The sequence below is a fragment of the Lissotriton helveticus genome, chromosome 10 (assembly GCF_964261635.1).
Source record: "Lissotriton helveticus chromosome 10, aLisHel1.1, whole genome shotgun sequence".
Taxonomy (NCBI): domain Eukaryota; kingdom Metazoa; phylum Chordata; class Amphibia; order Caudata; family Salamandridae; genus Lissotriton; species Lissotriton helveticus.
The window spans coordinates 1167031580-1167053703 of NC_136071.1; the positions used below are offsets into that span (position 1 = coordinate 1167031580).

Sequence of the window (22124 nt, forward strand, 5' to 3'; positions counted from 1 at the left end):
GAGAGGTGCTGCCTATTCTGGAGATAAGCCGCTATGGCGGATAGATGTATCCGAATGGAAGCGTACGCTAGATTGCATTTGTAAAGATGTAACAAATAGCAAATGATGTTAGGGATGGATGCATCTAGCGGTTTGATATTGTTGTTAGTACAGTAAATGACAAACCTCTTCCATTTTGCTGCATAGCAAGCTCTGGTTGTGGGCTTTCTTGCCTCTCGGATAATGTCCATGCATTCCGGAGGCAGGTTGAGGTAGCCAAATTCTAAGACCTCAGGAGCCAGATCGCCAGATTGAGCTGTTGCGGATCTGGATGCTGAATGTCGCCATGGTTCTGCGTCAAGAGCCTGGGTGTGAGATGCAGCTTTTGATGCGGTACCACGGAAAGTTCTAGAAACGTGGTGTACCATGGTTGGCGTGCCCATGTTGGAGCAACCAGGATGAGAGTCATCGAGTGTTGCTTTAGCTTTCTTGCCACCAGCGGAATTAGAGGCGCTAGGGGAAAAGCGTACGCAAATTTGCCTGACCAGTTCATCCATATCGCATTCCCTTGCGATTCTGGGTGAGGGAACCTGGCGGCAAAGCTTTGGCATTTTGCGTTTTCCCTTGTGGCAAACAGGTCTATCTCTGGATGACCCCACTGCTGGAAGTACGGATGGAGTACTGATGGATGAATCTCCCACTCGTGCATTTGATGGCTGTATCTGCTGAGCAGATCCGCCATCTGATTGTCCTTGCCCGGGAGGTGTTCTGCCATGAGGAAGATGTTCCTCTGAATGGCCCACTTCCACATGCTCTGAGCCAGATGAGACAGCTGTGGTGAGTGAGTACCGCCCTGCTTTTGGATGTAGTACATGGCTGTCATGTTGTCCGTCCGGATCAACACGACCTTGTTGCACAAATGCACTTTGAAGGACTTGAGCGCCATGAAGATTGCCATCAATTCCAGGTAGTTGATGTGCAACCTTTGTTGATGGGTTGACCATAGTCCCTGCACTGTGTAGTGGAGCACATGCGCTCCCCACCCTTGGAGAGATGCGTCCGTTGTTAGGACAATCTGTGGCACCGGCTCCTGGAACGGTCGTCCCTTGCAAAGGTTGTGTGGATTCCACCAATGCAGAGAGTTGTACGCCCGACCGGTCACCAACACTAGGTCTGTCAGTTGTCCTTGAGCCTGTGTCCATTGATTTGCCAAGCATTCTTGGAGGGGACGCATGTGCAACCTTGCGTGCGGGACTATGAAGATGCAGGAGGCCATCATGCCTATCAACTGCATGAACACTCTCGCAGGCAGGGAGTGTTGCGGTCTGAACCTCTGGATCAGCGACTGAATGTTGTTGATTCTGACTGTGTTTGGTTGAGCTATAGCAGTCAGGGTGTTTATGGTCGCGCCCAGGTACTGCTGCACGTGGGCTGGCTGAAGGTGCGACTTTGGGTAGTTTAGCGAGAACCCCAGGCTGTGAAGGAGGTGAATAGTGTGGGACATGTGTGAGGCGCACTGCCTTTCCGACTTCGCCTGAACGAGCCAGTCGTCGAGGTACGGATAGACATGTATGTTTTGTCTCCTGAGGTGCGCCGCCACTGTCGCTAGACACTTCGTAAACACTCTGGGGGCAGTAGTCACCCCGAAGGGTAGGACTTTGAACTGATAGTGCTTGTTGAGAATGGTGAACCTGAGGTATTTTCTGTGGGATGGGTGGAGTGGGATGTGGAAGTAAGCATCCTTGAGGTCCAAGGTTGCCAGGAAATCCCCTTGGTTTAGAAGGGGAAGGATTTGTTGCAGTGTCAGCATGTGAAAATGTTCTGACAGTATGTACATGTTGAGGGGGCACAGATCTAGAATGGGTCTGAGCGATCCGTCCTTCTTTGGGATGAGGAAGTACAGGGAGTAGACCCCTGTTCCTTCCTCCTCCACTGGCACGAGTTCGATTGCTCCTTTTTGCAGCATTACTAGCACTTCCTGCTGCAATAAGTGCAAGTGCTCTGCCGACATAGGACGTTGTCTTGGGGGGATGTTGGGAGGAGTGGATGTTAACTCCAAGCAATAACCGTACTGGATTAGTTTTCTCACCCACCTGTCTGTGGTGATGGACGACCAGACTGGACAGGTGTTGTTTCCTCTGCCCTTGGCATTGTTACCTCGGTAACCCCCTCTACCTTGCTTGGGGTACGAGGATTGCGCACCACCTTTTGCGAATTGTGTTTGTTGTCCCAAGTGTCCTCTGGTACCACTACGCGCACCTGAGCGACGAAAAGTGTTGCCTCTGAACTGTTGTGATTGGAGAGCCCCCATGGACTTAGTAGTCTCGTTGTCTTTCTTAATCTTTTCAAGTGTGGTGTCTACATCAGGGCCAAACAGTCTGTCAGGATTGACTGGCTGGTTGAGGATTGTAGTCTGGATGTCCTGCTTAAACCCAGATATACGAAGTCAGGCTTGGCGCCTTAGCATGACGCTAGTGTTAATACCCCTAGCCGCTGTGTCCGCGACATCAAGTGCACACTTAATGGCAGCATTTGATATAAGCTTCCCCTCTTGAATGAGCATTTCGCCTGCTTCTTTATACTCATCAGGTAGATGTTGAAGGAGCTGTTCTAGGGTGTCGTAATGCGCCCTATCGTAACGCGCCAGTAGTGCTTGTGTATTTGCTATACGCCATACATTGGCAGCCTGCGCAGCCACCCGCTTGCCAGAAGCCTCAAGCACTTTCGACTCCTTGTCCGGGGGAGGAGCTTCACCCGTTGTTTGGGAGTTGGCCCGTTTGCGGGCGTTCGCGACCACCAATGAGTCCAAAGGCAACTGTCCCCGAATATAAGCAGGGTCTCCAGGTGCTGGCCTGTATTTTTTCTCAATACGTGGGTTTACCACTCTTGCTCTTGTTGGTTCCTTAAAGATCTCTGGTGCATGTTTAAGGACCCCTTTCAGCATGGGGAGCGTTTTGACTGTTCTTTCGGAGACAGAGAAAGTGTCAAACAGGAAATCTTCCTCCACCGGGTCAGAGTGCATGTCCACATTATGAGTTGCAGCTGCCCGTTCTATTAAAGCAGTGAATGCCGCTGAGTCCTCAGTAGGTGATGTACGTCTTCCAAAAACCTGAGGGTCATGTACTACTTGATGGCTGTCCTGGTCCCCAGCGTCATCATATGGGTCCTGGTGTACCTCAGGGTCAGTGTCAGTAGGGAAATTATATTGGTCATCCTGTTCTTCATCCTCACCCCCTGAGTGGTGGGGGGAAGGTGTTGGACTCCTCCCTGGTGGAGGCTGAAGAGGTTCAACAAGTGGAGGTATGTCCTGTGCTTGTTTTTTCTTTTTCAGTGGAATAACAAATGCTTCTAAAGGTTGGGAAGTGATCTTTCTTTTATAAAGTGTCAATTTCCCTGTGTTGGCATCGATGAAATGCTCTAAATTGTCCCCTGACGCCTTTGGCCGCTGCAAATTGGGACTGGGCGTCGAATATTCCGACGTATCGGTGTTCTTCGACACCGTCTTGGCTACAAACGCTTTGGGCGCCACCTTTGGTGGCAGGACGTAGAGAAGCTTGGAGGACGACTTCGCCGGTATGTTCACCGGTGTCGGATCCGATGATGCGGTAGACGTTGACGTCTGTGCCTTCTCCCGAATTCTCTTGAGGGAGTCGGTGACCTGTTTTGTAAAAGAAGCCGAGGGTTTGGTAACCGATGCTTCATGTTTGTCTGCTTCGGAGGACTTCGGCGTAGCAGAAGTGGCCACCGATGATTCTTGGCCTCCCACGGGACGCTGCTTTGCGGTCGGTGTAGGCGCCGACGCCGGCGATGCCGACCCGGCATCCTTGTGCCGATGAGTAGCGGCTCCGGTCGTCGGATCTTGGGCCTTAGGCGCCGAGGCGGGATGGACGACCTTCTTTGAGGACTTGTCCTTAGCCACCGTTTGTGGCGCCGATGTGTCGACAGTCTTCTTGGACTTCGTGTGGCTCGAAGCTGACGGAGTTGAAGACGGAATCGGCTTTGCTGGCTTGGACGGGACGTCGGCCATTTTAGATGTCGTGGAAGCCGTAAGTTTCGGTTTCGCTTTTGCTGAGTCGGCGGCCATTTTCGGAGCCGTGGAGACCGAAGGTTTCGGTTTCGTTTTCGGCGTGATGTCGGCCATTTTAGGCGCCGTCGACAGCAATAGTTGCGGTTTCGGTTTCGATACGCGCAACGGTGGCTCCTCTGGTGTATCCGTAGCCGGGCCCGAAGGCGGGGCTGGGGATATCGGTGCAGGGTCGAGGGTAAGGCCGAGTGGCGATCCCGTGACCGGAGCCTGAGGCGAGTAACTTTTGGGGCATAGCTCGTCCTCTGAGCTATCTTCCGCGGCCCCATAGACTTCTTCGTCGTCCCCTACCTCCTCGACGTATTCAAGGTCTTGGCTCTGTCCTTCAATGTATTCCTCTGGATCCGCCTCGACCTCCGTCGATGGTGGTGAGATCTGAAGTTGATGGCCGTGGCCTTCTTCTGCGGGGTCGTCGAATATGTCGTCGGGTGCCGGGGCTGCGTGGAAGTCCTCAAGTCGCGCCGCGCGCCGATGCTTGAGCGTCTTCTTTGACCTGAATTTGGAGCAGGCCATGCAGTTGTCTCTGTCGTGGTCCGGCGAAAGACATCTATTACAAACTGGATGCACGTCGATGTGTGGGTATTTGGACCCACACACGGGGCAGCGCTTGAACGGGCTCCGTTCCATGATGAAGCCGTCGGGGTCTTGCTGCGAGTACAGGGCCTCGATGCGCGAAGGGTAAACCACTCCGCCGAAATCTGACCGGAAGAGTCAGACGATGCTCGGGACCGTTCGCATACAATACCGACGCGAATACCGAAGGCCTTTTGGCCTTGAGAAGGAAGGTTTTTCGATTCCGATAGGGAGCCGTCGAAATCACATCCGAACCCAATGGCGGAAAAAAACAATCTGGGGATGGAGCCGATGCCCATGCGCACTGTAGTCCAGGGGAGGAGCCACCTATCTCGTGATACTTCGAAGACTCTTCCAGGACAACAATGTGCAATCATCCGGACCCAACACTAGGCGGCGATCTATGCATCAGATATGAATTTAGCAGCCCACATGCCTCGAACTATGCTATTTATTATCATTAAGTGTGGGAGAGGGGCATATGACTCCCTGTGCTTCTGCATTCATGGCTTTACACCATGTGGTCTTTTTTTGTGCAATGGTTAGGAAGCAAGTTATTGAAGCAAACTCACAGCAGTCTCATTGCACAGATTACAGTGTAAAGCAGAGAGGATCTAAAGTATGGTCCGGGCAATAGAGAGAAGAAATTAATTTTCTGGGCATATCAAATAAACCAGTTATCAGAGCATGACCCGGAATGCTCTCGCAATGAGGACGTGGGTTGGTGCTGAGCAAGGTGGGGCCGGCTGGATGCAGCCTTCATAATCAGGGCTCCATTTCCCTATGCTGTGTTTTAGCTGAGGATTAAAAAAATTATTACGAAAAGAAGGGAGCTTCCATTTCATTTTTTAACAATAATTATATTTAAATTGTTCAGTGATGCACTTCAATTGGCAGGAACAGCCCAGAATTTCAAAATAAAAATGCCGATCACAGCGATGGAGCGAAAATCTTCAATCAAAAAGTTCTGCCTCGCTGAAGCTTCACCCTTTTGAATCAGATGCTTCCTGTGCAAAATCTACCAACATGGACTGTTAGGTTGGTGGAACAGAACTGTTAGCAGAAAATAGTCTGTTTCTCCGATTCGATGATCGATATTATAAAACCTTTCACCTCAACATTAAAAATCCACCCTCTGAAAGAGACTACTCACGGATCGAAGACGAGGCGCGTGATGTACTCTTTGGGCATCCTGGGCAGCTGGTGCGAGAAGACGTTCTGGAGGCCGACCAGCCACATCATGATCTTCTTGTTTGGCTTCTGGCTCAGGGAATTACCAACTACATGGAACTCGATGACTCCTCGTCGCTCCTCGAGTCTTGCACCTTCATCCCTGGCCGAGTGCGCAGACAGTAAATTTGTCTGTGTGAAGGAAACAAAGATGCAAGCACATACTGCTAATGATAACAGCTCGTAGCCAAAATACGATCTTGCATATTCCCTTCATATCCAATCTCCCCTTTCTCTCTCTCGAGACAGGTGATCCTCTGTAACCAACCACCACAAGGTCACCGCCTCCCCACACCAGATGCAGATGCTCAGAGAGCGCAATAATACGAGATCAGTGGGAGATTCTGAACATACCTGCTGCCAAGATGGATACCGCCCAGGCTCTCTCTGACTCCATCCACAAATGTGTGAGGGGGGTCTCAGTGTGGTGAGCTCAAACCAGCTGAGGACAACCAGCAACAAGACTGGGCTAGTACCAGATCTTTGGTCTCTCACACCATGTCCTATTCCCACAAAAGCCTTACATTTAGATTTAATCTGAGGGTGGGAACGGGGATGCTCTTTCACTGTGCCTGGGCCAACCCTCAGTCTTTTTGCTGAGAAGAATTTGGGAGGTCGTGTCTTTTTTTTAAGCTTTGACAATCTAGCTCTTCACTGGGACCACGGTGCCCCAGCATTTTACATACAAGTAATGACATAACTTGGGGTTGCAACATCACTCACAGCTGTCAGAGCTTGGAGATTCCCTCCAAGTGGTTATTACAACTGCATTTGTTTATACATAGTATACAACATAGCCACATTCTGTTTACACTTCTTAAGTGTCTAAGCTCTCGTTTCTGTAGCAGGAAGAGAACGCAAGCTCAAGCATGGCAATAAAAAGTAGGCACTCCAAAAGCAGAAGATGTGGACTTCTAAAAAAAAAAAAAAGCATATCGTAGCGCATTAATAAGATACAATCCACAGTCATCTAGAAACATCCTCAAACTTTGAGTCTCGGCTGTCCATGCATACGAACAATTGATTCTTCCAACCCTCAAATTTTGGGGCGCCTCCGGAGAGGCTTCAATAGGTTAAACTACCAACCTGCGGGCGCCAATATGTAAATTGCTTAACCTCTATTAATAATTCACAACATTTTCTCCACACGCCCTTAAATACGAGGCTGATACTAACCTCGGGGCCAAGCATGACAGCAGGATCTGTGATTGTTGACATAACTTCGTTAATCAACTCAATGGGAATATCTCCAAAAATCCTCGGCTTCTTGGCGTCTTCTCCAGAATACGGCTCAGTGCTTTTTCTTTTTTCTGATTCAGAAACAAATGTAAAAGCAAGAAGTGACCATATTGCAAGTCAACAGCAAATCTTCCTGATCAAAACCAAGTAAATGATTGTGACATTAATAACAATGATGTACTAAAACGTTTCTTCTACACTGCTCAAAGTGAGGTCCACCGTTTGGTAACTAAGAAAGAGAAGGAGGGACCACCAGACTAGCAACACTGAAAACATGGGGCCACAAAAAGATGTTTAGAAGAACTCCTAAGAGAAATGGGTGGCAATACAACTATCACAAGGACAGCATCCAGGGCTTCGACTGCTAACAGTGCGAAGCCTCAGGAATCAGTGAGACGACCACGATGGATCAAGGTGACTTGCAAAGGATACTCGCCTGCTAGCTATGGGGATTGTGTTTGCACATATAGTCCCAAATTTGTTATCCATGATTATAGGATTTGAATCATATCCATAACACTTCTAAATTCAATTAAAGTTAACTGGGAATTTCAGTATGTATTATACTGTTGGTTAGTTAGTGACATTACTACACAATCATGATGTTCCTGAACAAATGTTTTCCAAGAGACTGCAAATGGAAAAGCTACCTACTGGTAATCCCAATTCTGCATCATGGGTGTCATCTTTGAATTTGTAAACCTTAGAATATTTTTGCCTATGTACACGGCACCGAAAGACATTTTGGTAGTCAAACTCTTCATTTGGGAAGAAGGGCAATATTTCCTCTCTTTACTTTGCAAATTACATCCATTAATAGTTCCGCTGTGACACAACACTCTTTTCTACTTAGCTGAAGTGTTGCCCACAAAACAGCACGAAAGTGTGCAATATAGGCATGGCCCTTCAATGAGAAAAAATCAACACTCTGCCTTTTTGTATACTAGGAGCTCAACTGTCAGTATGGTAATTCATTCTGATGCAAGACATAGGAGTAAAGATTGAATCAAGTAATTTACAAATATACTCCTAGTTTAAAGAAGAGGGGAAGATGGGTTGGTTATGAATTCAAAGAAGATATCCAAGATGGATGACTACGATTTTACAGAAACAACTGTTTTCTCCATCATCTGTGAGATTTATAAACATTAGAACCCATGCCTACAATGTATGCATGTAATAAAAACTATACTTAATAAAAGGCATGTCCCTCTGAACCAGGACAATAACGGGCATAGGGTAACACTCCACTCATGCAAGAAGTTTGTGCAGGTAGACGCGACCCACAAAGTTATCGGTTTTGGAATCATTCACTGCGAGGTGGCGCTCCCCAAATCTCAGAGTTTGAGACACTTTTTCATGAGGAAGCAGAGGAGTCTTTACTTCTTGAGGACTGAGCTCTAGGTGTCCTGTGAAGGCTGTGGATATTTTCTGGATGCAAACCATGGCTGATAGGGTCATAATTTACCCCCAGAAGTTTTATTTCAAATCGTTTTACTGGCAATTAAGCAACCCAATAGAGAAGAAGTAAGGAAGGAATCTCTTCAGGTTCAGTCTATAGGGAGCATGAACGACCCCCCGCCCCCCAAGCATGTACTGCTAGAAAGCTCTGAGAAATTCAACATGTGACCAAACAAACAAAAAAATTGTGCATAGTATCAGTCTGTCCTGAATGCTAGTAATGCTAGGTAGAGGGGAAAAAGTGTCCCGCTTGCACCCAGAGGCTTTTTGTCTTGACTGGGTTAAGAAGCTCTGACTTAGCCATGGGTTAGAGCTCCATCTGGGTTGCTTTCTGCCGCCTCAGGTCACTCTTAACCTGCCCATCTGGTCGTCCATGCTATAGGAGTGCATGGCACGCCAAGATGGCCGGGCTGTCCCAATGAGGGCTCATTGGACTTTGAGCCCAGCTAGAGCTCCATGAGGTCAGATACATTTGCTCTAATGTCCCCCTCTGTCACTCGGTGTGCACTGATTACCAGAAAGGCTGGTGGCCTTCTTCCGGACTAGTATGCGGAAGGTACTAGGGACACCTTTATCGTCTGGTTGTCCTCCCTGGATGCTGGGAGGGACTGTGATGGCTACCCTGGAAGTTCTGATGAGGGCTCATTTGACTCTTTGGGGCCAGCCAGGGCTTCAAAAGGTCGGACACATTTGATTGAATGCCTCCCTCTTTCACTTGGTGTGCACGGATTACAAGAAAGCCAGGTAGTCTTGCTCCGGATTAATATGGGCAAGGTACTAGGAACACCTTTATTATCCGGTCGTACTCCCCAGGTGCTCTCTCCGATTTGTCTTTCGTCTGAGTCTGCCTTCCCGGAGGGCAGGCAGGACGCAAATCTGGCATCTCCGTGTAGGGCAACCTGCTCAAGGACAGTCCAGTCAGCACCGTACTCTGATCGACTGACCATCCTTGGTCAGTTTAGGGATTGGCTGCTTGGCCAGCCACAGACTGTTTCAAGTAACAGGAGGTGGAAGGCACCAACTCGGGGCACCCTGAGCTGAGGGACTGTGGTGACAGTACCTACCCAAAGCAGGGTGACTAAGGTGACAGTCCTTACCCAGGGCAGTGAGGCTGCAGACCATGGAGGTCTCTTGTTTCTCTTCGTAAAGGCCCAGTCACTGGGCAAAGCCACCTAGCCTGACAGGCGCAGGGTTGTGTCAGACCAGGAAAGAGGCTGGGGCTCCTGTAGGCTGATCGGTTTCAGTAACACAAAAGCACAGAAAAGGGTCAGGGCAGCAAAACCCTGCACCAGTCATTTAACAATATCGTGGCAGTAATAACAAATTTAAGCGTGATGCAATGAGCCGGAGACGTGACCCTCATGCGTCCCCAGAATAGTGGAGAAAGAACCTTCCCCACTCAAACTTAAACGGCTCTGCACTCAACTAAACAAATATACATCTTCTAAATGGATATTAGTGTCCATATTCCATCACGCATAAGGAAGAAGTGGTATCTCCCAAATAAAACACGCTGTTAGGCGTCTTCACTGGAAAAATAATTTCTTTTTATTCTTTATTCTTTTATTCAATGAAAGTTCTTTAAAATCGCAGCACACATTTGACAGCTGAGCCATTTATAAGATGTATATTTGTTTAGTTGAGTGCAGAGCCATTTATGTTTCCAGTAACCACTGGAGAAATAGGCAAAGCCACAGCTTACAACCGGGAGGCCTAGTCTCAGTAGGTTGGGTGCCAGCCAGCAGGCAGAAACTGGTTTAGCAGGTTTCAAGACGTCCACCAGTTAGCTCGTCGGCTTCAAAATCACGTGTTGGCTAAAAAGTCAGCATTGATGTTCCATTCTGAAGTACGATCCAGCCAATGGACCAGTATGGGTATGCTTAATTTAAATTTCACGTAGCTCTTGGCTAAAGCAGTCACCGTGCTAAAAGAAAAACCAGGATAAATGCCAAGGATGACTGACCATATCAGGTTCAGGTCTGAGGTCCAGCATTGTCCATGGCACAACCCTAATGTGAGCACAAACTGGCGGTCAGTAACAGTGTGACCTCCTAAATTTCATAACACTGTCCTGGAAGGAATGGACGGGCTCGTTGAGCATAAATATGCACATCATCCCATTATGCATCTCCTTCAGTCAAGAAGGTTGGCTCGCCGTCAAAGTCATATCTATGTACTGGAGCGATCTTCTGATTTCATAACAAGATTGGAGGCTAGCATTACGCATTATCTTCCTTTAATGCCAGCAGTGCAGCACTTACAAGAATGAACATAACATCACCATAATAATCATAACACTATCAGTCCTCATAAAAGGCCATGCTCTGAATCCTGCCCTCTTCGATGCTGCTGCCGCAAACTCAGTATTTTTTATTTGTACTAATTTGTGTTTTGGATTATTTTAGTTTTAATATTTGTGCCCTTCTAAGGTATGTTACTGTTTAGGAATGTTATGAGGTTTCATTTAATCGGCTGAGATGTTGGATCAATGTTGATTTTGTGCTATTTCTTATTTTAGAGTAGATAACTTAGTAAACGTGTACCTATGTGACGTCACTAACCCATATTTGTACGAGCTGCATGTTGGGATCAAATTTATAAAGAGAAATTAGATTTCCTGTTTTGGTCAGTTGGCTACTGTGACTGACCGATGCACTGCTTCAAGAGGAGCGTGTCCTCTTGCATGTATTATTACATGAGTTGGCTGCCATTTTAGGGTGGTTTGCCTCCTCCTGATATTATGCGCCCTAGTGTGAGTGCAAGTTCAATCGTACCAGGATCTGGTAGGCCTTGCAAAGTTGCAAAAAAGTGTTCAGGATAATTGACAGTTTGTCAAATCAGTTTGGAATGAGAAATAGGCTGTGATTTTGTGACACAGGTTTTATGTTGGACTGCATTTTAACAGTAAAAGGTAAAGGTCATTGTTAAATACTTAATTGTGACAGTATGGTAAATTAATCAGAAAATCATTCAAGGGAGATAAAACTAGGTACTGTTAGTCTGGAGATATTGAGGAAGTGTTTTCAATCAGAAAATAAATCGGCCATGATAGAAGTAAGTAATCCAATTAAGGCATGTTGTTTAGGGTACAGTACTGCACAATACATTTCCACTTAGTAGCGTTGCAGGTGCGTGTGGTAGTTCTACAAGCTTCTCCGAGTATCTCTATGCACTCATGTAACAACCCAAGGTACCAAACTATGAGTTCCAAGAGTCAAGTTGCTAGGTTTAGCTGCCTGGGGTCTTGGTGCAAGAGTGATCTTGAGTGAGAAGATCCGGCCTGTTGGGCAGCTCGTGCGGGACAATGGACATCCCAAGGAGGGTGGGACCATGGTTGTATGGCCCACGTAAAGCTACCAAGGTGAGTATGAAGGATGTTTGCCTCAGCATGTATGGAAACAGTGGGAAAGGCGGGAAAACGCAGGAAAAAATTCCCGACCAACTCATCCAAAGAGCATTTTCCATGGACTGTGAGTGTGAAAATCTGGTGACAAACTTATATTGCCGTGGCGAACAGATATATGTCTGGGTTGTCATACGTACAGAACTGAGCAGGACTTTTGGGTGGAGTTCTGATTTGTCGACTTGTTGCTGGGTCCTGCTGAGCTGGTCTACAAAGTTGTTGTCCACTCATGGTAGGTACTCTGACAGGTGATGAACCTGGTAATAGATGGCCCAGCGCCAAATCTATAGTGCTAGAGCTGACAGAGGAGGTGCCTCCGTGCTTCTGCAGATAGAACAGGTTGGTCATGTTGTTGGTACCCACCAGGGCTACCTTGCCTTGAAACTAAAGGAGAAATGTCTTGAGACCTAGTTAAATGTCTAACAGCTCGTAGTGTTTGATGCAGGCACCCCTCAGGTGAGGTGGCCACAGAACTTGGACTGTCATTGCTTAATCGTGCCCCCAGCGATGTGTCCATGGTGATGGTCGTCTGTCGAACACGGTCTGCAAAGAGCTTGCCCTGCAAAAAATTGTTGCTGCTCCACCACTGCTGAGAGCAATGGGTGCAGCCGCTAACCAACACAAAATCCTCCATTTCACCCTCTGCTTGTGACCACTGGCCCTAGAGGTACTCCTGAGGCAGGCACATATGCAGCCTGGCATGGGGCACTATAGCAATGCAAGAAGCTTAACAGTGCAAACTGAAAGGTGACTGTGTGGCTGAAAAAGAGGCAGCCTTTGTTGAAATGCCTGCACTCTTTGTGGGCTTGTCCCACTACCAAATTGAGGACTGACGCTAGAAAGGGTTGGACCTTAGGTGGTTCCAAGTGGGACTTTGTGGTAAACGTGGGTTATAAATACACAGAGCCCATGGGTAATATAGACAGTTCAGGGGTTGAAATAGAATTGATGGTGATGATTCGAAAACAAACAATAGAGCCAAGAGAGATGGTTTGGGTCTGGAGCAAATGGAAACAGTGGACTACGAGGTTATGCAGAAATTAGAGTAAGGGGGCACAAGAAATTGTTTAACACCTTCAGCGCGGCGCGAATTTTCGCGCTGTGCTGAAGGTTCGAAAAACGGGCATGGTCGTGACGGAACGGTTCCGTCATCAGCACAGCCCAACCGACGCTGATGACGGAACCATTCCGTCATGAGCGTCGAAGGGGTTAAAGGAATTTGTGAGCAATCTTTTGTGGTGAAACAGAACGACAATGGGTGGAGACCAAGGATCAATCTGAGAAACCTCTATCAGTTTCTGATTTACAGACATTTCAAGATGGCAGTGATCCATCTGCTAAGGGACATATATAGCAGGACAACGGCTGGATGGTAAACTAGATTTAAAGGATACATATTTCACAGTTCCTATGGAGGAAAACAGTCAGTCCTTTCTCCCGTTTAGGTTGAGACACCACTTACACCAGTTTCTGTGTTTATTTTTGTCTGACCTATGGTGTTTTACCACAGTGTTGAGACTAGTGATAGCGAATTCAAGAGAAAGGGGAGCTTGGTTAATAATTTAGAGAATATTCTTTTGATGCCTCAGAGTTTAGAAGAGGCGAGAAAACAGTTGACTATAGTCAGAAATCTTTTGGCCTGTTTGGGAGTTGATTATTGCTGCTTGGAGGAAGATGGAAGTTTTGGGTTCCCAAACAGACACAGTAAAATCAAAATTGTTGTTGTCACTGTAGGTGATGTTAATAAAGAAAGAGATAAGACAAGTCTTAGGGAAAACAAATTTAACTTAGAGGGATTTGACAAGGATGATGATGGGTCATTTGTCTTAATCAATTCAAGCAATATTCCCAGGTCGATTACATTATTGTGGAATGCAGAGAGAGAAAGTGCTACAAACAAAAGAGGAGTTGATTTGGTGGCTATAAAATTTGGAGACGTAGAATGGCTGAGTGATTTTTTTATTTACACCAGATTTTGTTTTGGAGACTGATGGATGTCTTCACAGTTGGAGTGCAGGCTTTGGTCTTCAGGAGACCGGTTTCTGGATGTTGGTCAGAATTGGAGAAGTTACAACATACAAATTGTATGAAATGAACAGAGGGTTTATACGCATTGGAAAGCCTCTGAGACAGTCTGAAAGTTGGAGCAGTATTAATGCAAATGAACAATGTGTAAGCGGTGACTTTCATTAATAGGACTGGGGGGAAGCAGATCCCGTCAGTTGACAGATATGGTAAAGGAGCGGTGGCGTTGTTGCCTGGACACGAAAAATCACTCTGCTGAGAATATTTTTCAAGGGAGGAGAATTAGATTGCAGACCAGAATTTCAAGTATTTGAAGAATTCATGCAACTGGAGACTAATTCATTGGTGTTTCAAAAGAACAGACAAAAAGTGGGGTCCATTGAGAGGGATTCTGTTTTTGTGGAGGCGAACACTTCAAATAGAAGATTATTACAGTTGGTTACCTGGTCCTAGAGCTGAGAGGATGGATGCTTTTCAGCAAAAATAGATGGCATGTCAGGCTTAAGCATTCCCTACTTTCGCTATGTTGCAGAGGGTACTTCTGAAGGTGAGAAGAGAGAGAGATGTAATTTGGTGGTCGTAACACCTTTTAGGGTTTCCCAAGATTGGTTCCCTGCACTGTCCGGCAAGATTCCTTTCCCGATTCCAGCAAGAGATGGTCTGCTAACAAATAAAGAGGGCCAGGAGCATTCTTTATTAATGTTGATGGTATTGAACCTTGTCTGAAAAGTGTCAGAAGATCGGGCTGCTTCTCAGGGCTTACAAAAAGGATTGCAGAATTTGTCGAAGAGTCCTGGGCATCCCGTACAAGACTAAATATAAATGAATATGGACACTACTGGTTAGTTTGTGAATGGAGAGGGATTTGGATCCTATGGAGCCTACTCTAGTGAGATTAACCCCTTGCATGCGTCAGATGGCCCCGGCGGACCGTCCGAACCCCGCCCACTCATTCCCCCAGCACCGCGGTGGAATTTGCGCCGCGGTCAAGGGGTTACGTAATATTTTGGCAGAGCAGTTTCAGGAAGGCTTAAGTTACAGGAAAGTAAATTGTTATAGGTCAGGTCCACGGTTTCTGCAGGTAATGTGCAGGTGTATGGCAGATCTCGAAGTAGAAATATCTTGGTATGTAAAAGTAATTGAAAATATAACAACAATCTAAAAGCAAAGTATGACGTTGTATGGGATGTGAATCTGTTGCTGCTTGTTGTTTCAGACTTGACCCACTTATACATATTTAGACTTAAAGAAACTTTCAATTAAGTTAGCTACATTTTTATTCCTAATTTCATGTCGAAGAGTCTCGGATATTAAGGCACTGGAGTTAGGCAGAGCTTATGGTCCAGTAGGTGTGATTTCTTGAGGTTTAGATAAGGACAAAAAACATGTCACATTCAGTACTTTAGCTTAAGTCTGAAGAATGTAATAACCAATTGCACACCAAATTACAGTAAAGACAAAGATGCCTCAATGGACACAAAGGAGCAATTAAAAAGTGGTCGAAACAGAGGAAGAAATGGATGTTGGATGACTCCTCTTTTATTGTGTGGATGGCCAGCCGACACGTGTTTCGTCGTCAAGTTGTGACAGTGCTTGCACGACTCATCAGGGCTGTGACTCGAAAAGGAAGGACCACAGGTCGCTTAGCCGGTGATACTTCCGACCCGGCCCTCGCTCGGGACCAGGTTATGGGTTTGCAGGTATACGATGTAGCTTCAGATCCAGTGGACGGATTGTCGAGAGGGGAATGCTCAATAAAGGAGACAGTGCTCCAAAATCCTGGAGTGCGTAGTGCCACTTGGTGATACGAGCATTCACATGAAAATATGGGGATATGAGTAATAAGTCCCGGTGGTGGCAGGCGAGAGATCGTCAGATTTCCGTGGAATCCGGTATCAGGTTGATGGTCGGACGGGAGGGTGCTCCCAAGTAGCGGGACCGCTACTTGGGAGCACCCTCCCGTCCGACCATCAACCTGATACCGGATTCCACGGAAATCTGACGATCTCTCGCCTGCCACCACCGGGACTTATTACTCATATCCCCATATTTTCATGTGAATGCTCGTATCACCAAGTGGCACTACGCACTCCAGGATTTTGGAGCACTGTCTCCTTTATTGAGCATTCCCCTCTCGACAATCCGTCCACTGGATCTGAAGCTACATCGTATACCTGCAAACCCATAACCTGGTCCCGAGCGAGGGCCGGGTCGGAAGTATCACCGGCTAAGCGACCTGTGGTCCTTCCTTTTCGAGTCACAGCCCTGATGAGTCGTGCAAGCACTGTCACAACTTGACGACGAAACACGTGTCGGCTGGCCATCCACACAATAAAAGAGGAGTCATCCAACATCCATTTCTTCCTCTGTTTCGACCACTTTTTAATTGCTCCTTTGTGTCCATTGAGGCATCTTTGTCTTTACTGTAATTTGGTGTGCAATTGGTACTTGATTTTTTGTATATTGCGTGTGCTCTGCACACACTTGGAGGGGTTTAGGGTCTTGGTCCCCTCACCTACTTGCACCCGAACCTACTTATCTTGCATACTAACGTGTGCTGTGCGCCCAGCTTTTCCCTGTACCCTAAAAAACCCCTTCTCCTAGGTTTTGAAGAATGTAATAAGTTGTGTGTGCTGGACTGTATGCAAGTATATGAGAGTGGGTTGTTAGAATTGAGATGAGGGTGAAAAACATTTGCTGATTGCATATGTGAAACCTTACAAAGCTGTGAAAACTGCAAAGATTGCGAGATAGATCAGTGATTATGGAACAAGCAAGTGTGAATTTGGAGAAGTAAAGGGCCTGTTCTATCCAAGGAGTCATGTCAAGTAGAACTTTAAGGGCATGGAGAAGGTAGGAAGACATTCTGAAAGTGGCTGACTGGGAAGTGCTGGTGTGTTTGCAAAACACTACTTCAGGCCAGTGGTGCATGTGACAAATTTAGTTTTAAAAGGCTTTAATCACGCATAAGGCTAGCCTCTGATCTGGTAATCAAATGATAATTCTCCAATTATTATGCAGACAGAATCCAGATTTTATTAAAGATGCTGAGGCTAGCATTATTCCTCACACCTCTCCCACAAGTAGGAGTTTAAAGGAAAGTAGCTAGAAAGGAGGTTTAAGTCTAAAAGCTTAAGTTGATGGTTTTGAATGTAGATAGATAATTTGCACATTTTGTTGCCATAGATATACTATAGGATAAGTTTATGTTTTGATACAGATTTACAGTTTGACTTTATTTATATCAGAGGTAATCAATCATGAAGGATTGGGAGGAAAAGAAATGCTGGAACAGTCTGTTGTGAATATGAAGTCAGACGTTTCGCTTCATCGCGAATTAAAGAGGTGCAGGACCCTGAGACACGGTCTTTTATAAGGCCAGATAGTGTCCTATTATTAAAATGGTTGTTATGGTGATGTTTATTAAGTCTTTGAAGTGCTGCAGGAGTGGCATTAAAGTAACTTGATGCATAATGCTAGTATAAGGATTTAGTGCCCCTTTAGTCAAGCTTTGTTTCTAGGGAAGGGAGACACTTCAAGATAGCCTTTCAGGTTAATGCATTTTATAGTGTTGTACAACTTAATTGTAACCGGGTTTTGGTTACCTCTTACATATGTCAAAAGGTGTTCCGATGATGCAAAAAGACAGGCATTCTGAACCAGTATGAATTTCAAACAAAACCCTTTGATGGAGAAAAACAAACACATACATACTCACATACACATGTATACAGGACACCCCACACAGCACCTGATGGTCAAAGATCTATTTAATGTCTAGACTCATCTCACATGGCTGAGATGTTTAATTCAACCTAAAATTAATCTTGTGCAGGTACTTTTTCCTACAGTCTTTGTTGAAAAGACAGCGTAGCAACTGTGTGTTCCTGAGATAGAGATAAAATTTACATTAAAATATTTGTCATGCAAAATCTACCAAGTGAGATCACTGGAAGAAAGTAAGACTTCCAATGTTTTACTGCAATAAGAGGCTAACCTCATACCACTGACAACTGGACTTCAACAGTGTAAGTAGTGCAACTTCATTTTAGACTGATGCAAGACATTCTTTCAAGTACCTAGGCTTGTCTCGAGGCCAGATGTCGCTTTGCAAACTGGGCTCATGCTTCCACTGCTGGGCTGCTCCAAAGATCCCGGGCTTGCAGAATTGGACACCGACCTTACCACAGGCGGAGGACTGATTACTGGAAGCATACAAGAAGGAAAATGTTACTTACCCTACAAGCATCTTTTCGTGGCATGTATTGCTGTAGATTCACGTGCTGTGCATACTGCTGCCATCTAGCGTTGGGCCTGGATGAGTGCAAGTTGTTTTTCTTCAAGTAAGTCTTTTCAAGGTACGATGACTCCTGGAAATGCACATGGCATCAGTTCCATTGTTAGATTGTTTTCTGCACGGCGGGTGAGGATGGAAATGGATCATACCAATATAGAAGAGAGATGATCATGCAGGGACCATGCAGGGAAAAAAGTAAAGAGGAGGAGGAGGAGGAGGAGGAGGAGGAGGAGGAGGGTGGGTGCATGTGAATCTACAGCACTACAGGCCATTAAACAGAGGCTTACAGGGTAAGTAACATTTTCCGTTAGAGGCATGTGTAGCTGCAGATACATATGCTGTGCATAAACTGTAAGAGGGGACAGCGTCAAGGAAGGGCACCTTCCACAAAAGAAATTGAAGGGGGCAAGAATTGAGGGGCTCAAAAGGAGGGACTATGAGTATGGAAAACAATGTTTAGTTACCTTACAAGGATGGGGACCCTTGAAGGAATTACTTTTTTCAGGCCTTCCATAAAAGCTTTAGTAACAGGGATCTTGAAGAGGAATATGTTTTTCCCATTTTGAAGGTAGACAGCCAGTACAGCTAAGTGAAGACAAATGGAAGTGTAAGCTTGTCCACAGGTTTGTAAGCGTAGAGGGTTGCACACAGTATCCTAGGCACTTGCTTCCACAGGGTCTATGTGTCGTGCTTAACAGTAGTGGAGGTATTGTTTCCACTTAACTGCAGAGCAGGTGCGGGTAGTGCGACTGTGAGCTTCCTTTAGAATGCCCATGCATTCCCAAGGAAGGTTTAGATAGGCAAACTCAAAGACCTCAGGAGCAAAATCGCATGGGTGAGCGTTTTGGGGTTGGGGTGCCTGATTTCCGGAATATCCCCTATGGATATTCTGTACGGGATGATAGTGTGCTTTATACATACTTTTAATAATAATTTCTCCATCATTCTGCGTGAGAAGGTCTGGCTAGTTCAGGATCCCTTTAGTGCAAATCCACAGAGAGATCTTGAAGGGTGGTGATCCAGGGCTGTCTGGCCCATGAGGAAGCCACCAGGATACGGGATCTGAAGTCTCTGAACCACGACCAGAAGTAATGGGAGAGGCAGAAAAACTGGGCAAATATCCCTGACCAGTTCATCCATAGTGCATTGCCCATGAGCTGTGGGTACCTTAACGCGAAGCTTGGGCATTTAGCGTTTTTGGAAATGACGAAGAGTTCTATGTCGGGAGATCCCCACTGCCAGAAGTACTGGAGGAGGACTTGCGGGTGGAGTTCCCACTTGTGGACCTGTTGCTGCTTCATGCTCAGGAGGTTCACAAAGTTGTTGTTCACTCTCAGAAGGTACTCTGCCAGCAGATGGACTCTGTGGCAGAGAGCCCACCGCCAAATGTTCTGGGATAAAGCCAACAGCTGAGGACAGTGAGTTCAGCTTGCTTTAGTAGTCCGTACATGACAGTCGTGCTGTTCGTACGAAATAAGGCACACCTTTCCCACAATGTGACAAAGGAAGGCCTTCAGTGCTAGGTAACTGATGAGGCGTCCCTGGTGACAGGGTGCCCTCTGACCCTGGAAATGAAATCCTGCAAATGCGCCCCTCCACACCCAGTCAGGTAAGCGTCCGTTGTAATGGTGATTTGCAAAACGGGGTCGAGAAAGGACACCCCTGTAACAGGTTGATGGTGTTCTACCAAAGCAGAGAGTGACAGGTGTGGCTGTTCACCAACACTAGATCTTCACAGTGACCCTCCGCTAGACACCATTGTTACATTAAGCATTCTTGCAAAGGGTGCATGTGTAACCTGGTGTGGGGGACTATGGCAATGCAGGAGGCTATCATTCTGAGGAGGCACAGGACTGATCGGACTGTAACCTGGTGATCTGGCTGAAAAAAAGGAAGCAAAGTTTGGAAGGCCTGCACCCTTGCAGGACTGGGTTAGGCCATGCCCACCACTGAGTTGAGTACTGACCCTAAATAGGGCTGAATCTTAAGGGTTGGAGGTGGGACTTGGTGGCGTTAATGATAAAACCCAAATTGTATAAGAGGTTTATAGTGGCCTGGGTGTGTTTGCTTGGCATCACTGGTGAGTTGTGCTCTTGATCAGCCAGAAGTGTAGGTAAGTGAATACGTGGATGCCTTTGCGACGCAGGTGCACAGTTACCACTGCTAAACACTTTGTAAAGACTCTGGGTACAGTAGTGACACTTGAACTAATAATGTTTGCCACTTACCAGAAACCTTAGGTAGCAATGGTGAGCTGGGTGAATCAGAATGTGAAAGTAGGCGTCCCTGAGGTTGAGGGCAGTCATGAAGTCGCCTTGCTGCAGTAAGGGGAATGACATTCTCTAGAGTGACCATGTGGAAATGCTCTGAAAGGATGCACTTGTTGCACTGCTGTCAACAACAGTCCTGAGAGACTCGTCGTTCTTGGGAATAAGAAAACAGAGGGAGTACAACCCTGTGCCCTTCAGAAGTGATAGCACAGGCTCTATGGTGCCCATGAGGAGGAGAGGGTCTACCTCTTCCCGAAGTAGGTATTGGTGTTATGGAGAGAGGATGTGTCGGCGGGCTGGGATGTAGGAAGGAGTGGAAGTGAGCTCCAAACAGTAACCATGGAGTATGGTATCTAACACCCACTGGTCTGAGGTGATCTGCCATGTGGGGTAAACCCCTTGGAGTCGACCCCCAACAGGTGTTGGGCGATCGGGGGTGGGGGGTGCAGTAAGTCACTGTTTGGGGGGCAGCTTCCTTTCAGGAACCACTGTTACCTCTTCCTTAGAAGCTGGTATTTCTGTAGGTACCATGGAAGTTACCAAAGTAAACCCTAGTGGAGAGCTGTTGAGGCTGTTGGTGTTGAAACTAGGTTGAATCCTCAGAGGAAGTGCCTCTGTAGAAGGGCCCCCAAAAGGCCACACAAGAGGAGGATGTTTGAAGGTGCCCATGGCCTTGGCGGTCTCCGTGTCCTTATTGATCTTCTCCAGCATCTGATCAACCTGCAGTCCGAAGAGGTGTTCCCCATCGAAGGGCAGGTTGAGAAGATGCTGTTGAACGTCTGGCTTGAGGCCAGAGACATGAAGCCAGGCATGCCTACGGATGAGGACGCTAGAATTATTGTCACGAGCGGAAATGTCAGCAGGACACAGTGTATGGAGGTATTTGAGATGAGTTTGCCTTCAGAGACCAACTCTTGACCCCTTTTGCGGTACTCATCTGTGAGGTGCTGGAGAAGCCCCTCCATTTCATCCCAGTGTGTCCTGTCAATCATACCTAGTATGTAATCCAATTGAATTACCAATTTTCCAGTGAGGTGCAAATTGAACAGCGACTTATTTTCCAGCCACATCAATTATTTTATTTTTCTTATCTGGCCGGTGCCTTGTGCGTAGGCCAGTTTGTGGGTGGTATGGACTACCAATGAGTCAGGGGGGCGTTGGCCTTTGATGTAGACCGGGTCTGATGGAGAGGAAATCTATATTTTGACCACCATAGGGGAGACCACCCGGGCTTTAACAGGTTCCGTGAAAATATTAGGAGCCGGTTTGAACATCCCCTTCAGCGTTGGCAGGTACTGCATACAGTGCTGAAAGGACGAGAGCGTTTTCATCATGAAATCCTCCTCGATGGCGTCTTTATGCATTTCCACCTTGTGAAAAGATGGCGCCTTGCTAGGCTCTCGTGGTAGGAGGTAGTGTCATCTGGAGGGAGTGACGGGCGGTATAAAGGTCAGAGTACATGTCCCCAGGAAGATCTACATCATAATCATCCCAGGGATCATCACGGGGATGCCTGTGATAGGAGTTCACTGAGTACCCTGGACTATGCCCCCAAACTGAGTG

The 22124-nt window shown here is 46.7% G+C and overlaps 1 protein-coding gene across 2 annotated transcripts in view; it reads right to left on the reverse strand.

Moving 5' to 3' along the window:
• Positions 1–22124, reverse strand: part of KAT2B (lysine acetyltransferase 2B) — a 296390-nt gene that overhangs the window by 91457 nt on the left and 182809 nt on the right. For both annotated transcript variants that reach the window (XM_078663996.1, XM_078663997.1), the window contains exons 8-10: positions 18074–18199; positions 7043–7176; positions 5790–5998 (exon numbers count right to left, since the gene is read on the reverse strand). In XM_078663996.1, coding sequence (XP_078520122.1) covers positions 5790–5998; positions 7043–7176; positions 18074–18199 — 469 coding nt within the window. The remainder of the gene's footprint in view (positions 1–5789; positions 5999–7042; positions 7177–18073; positions 18200–22124) is intronic.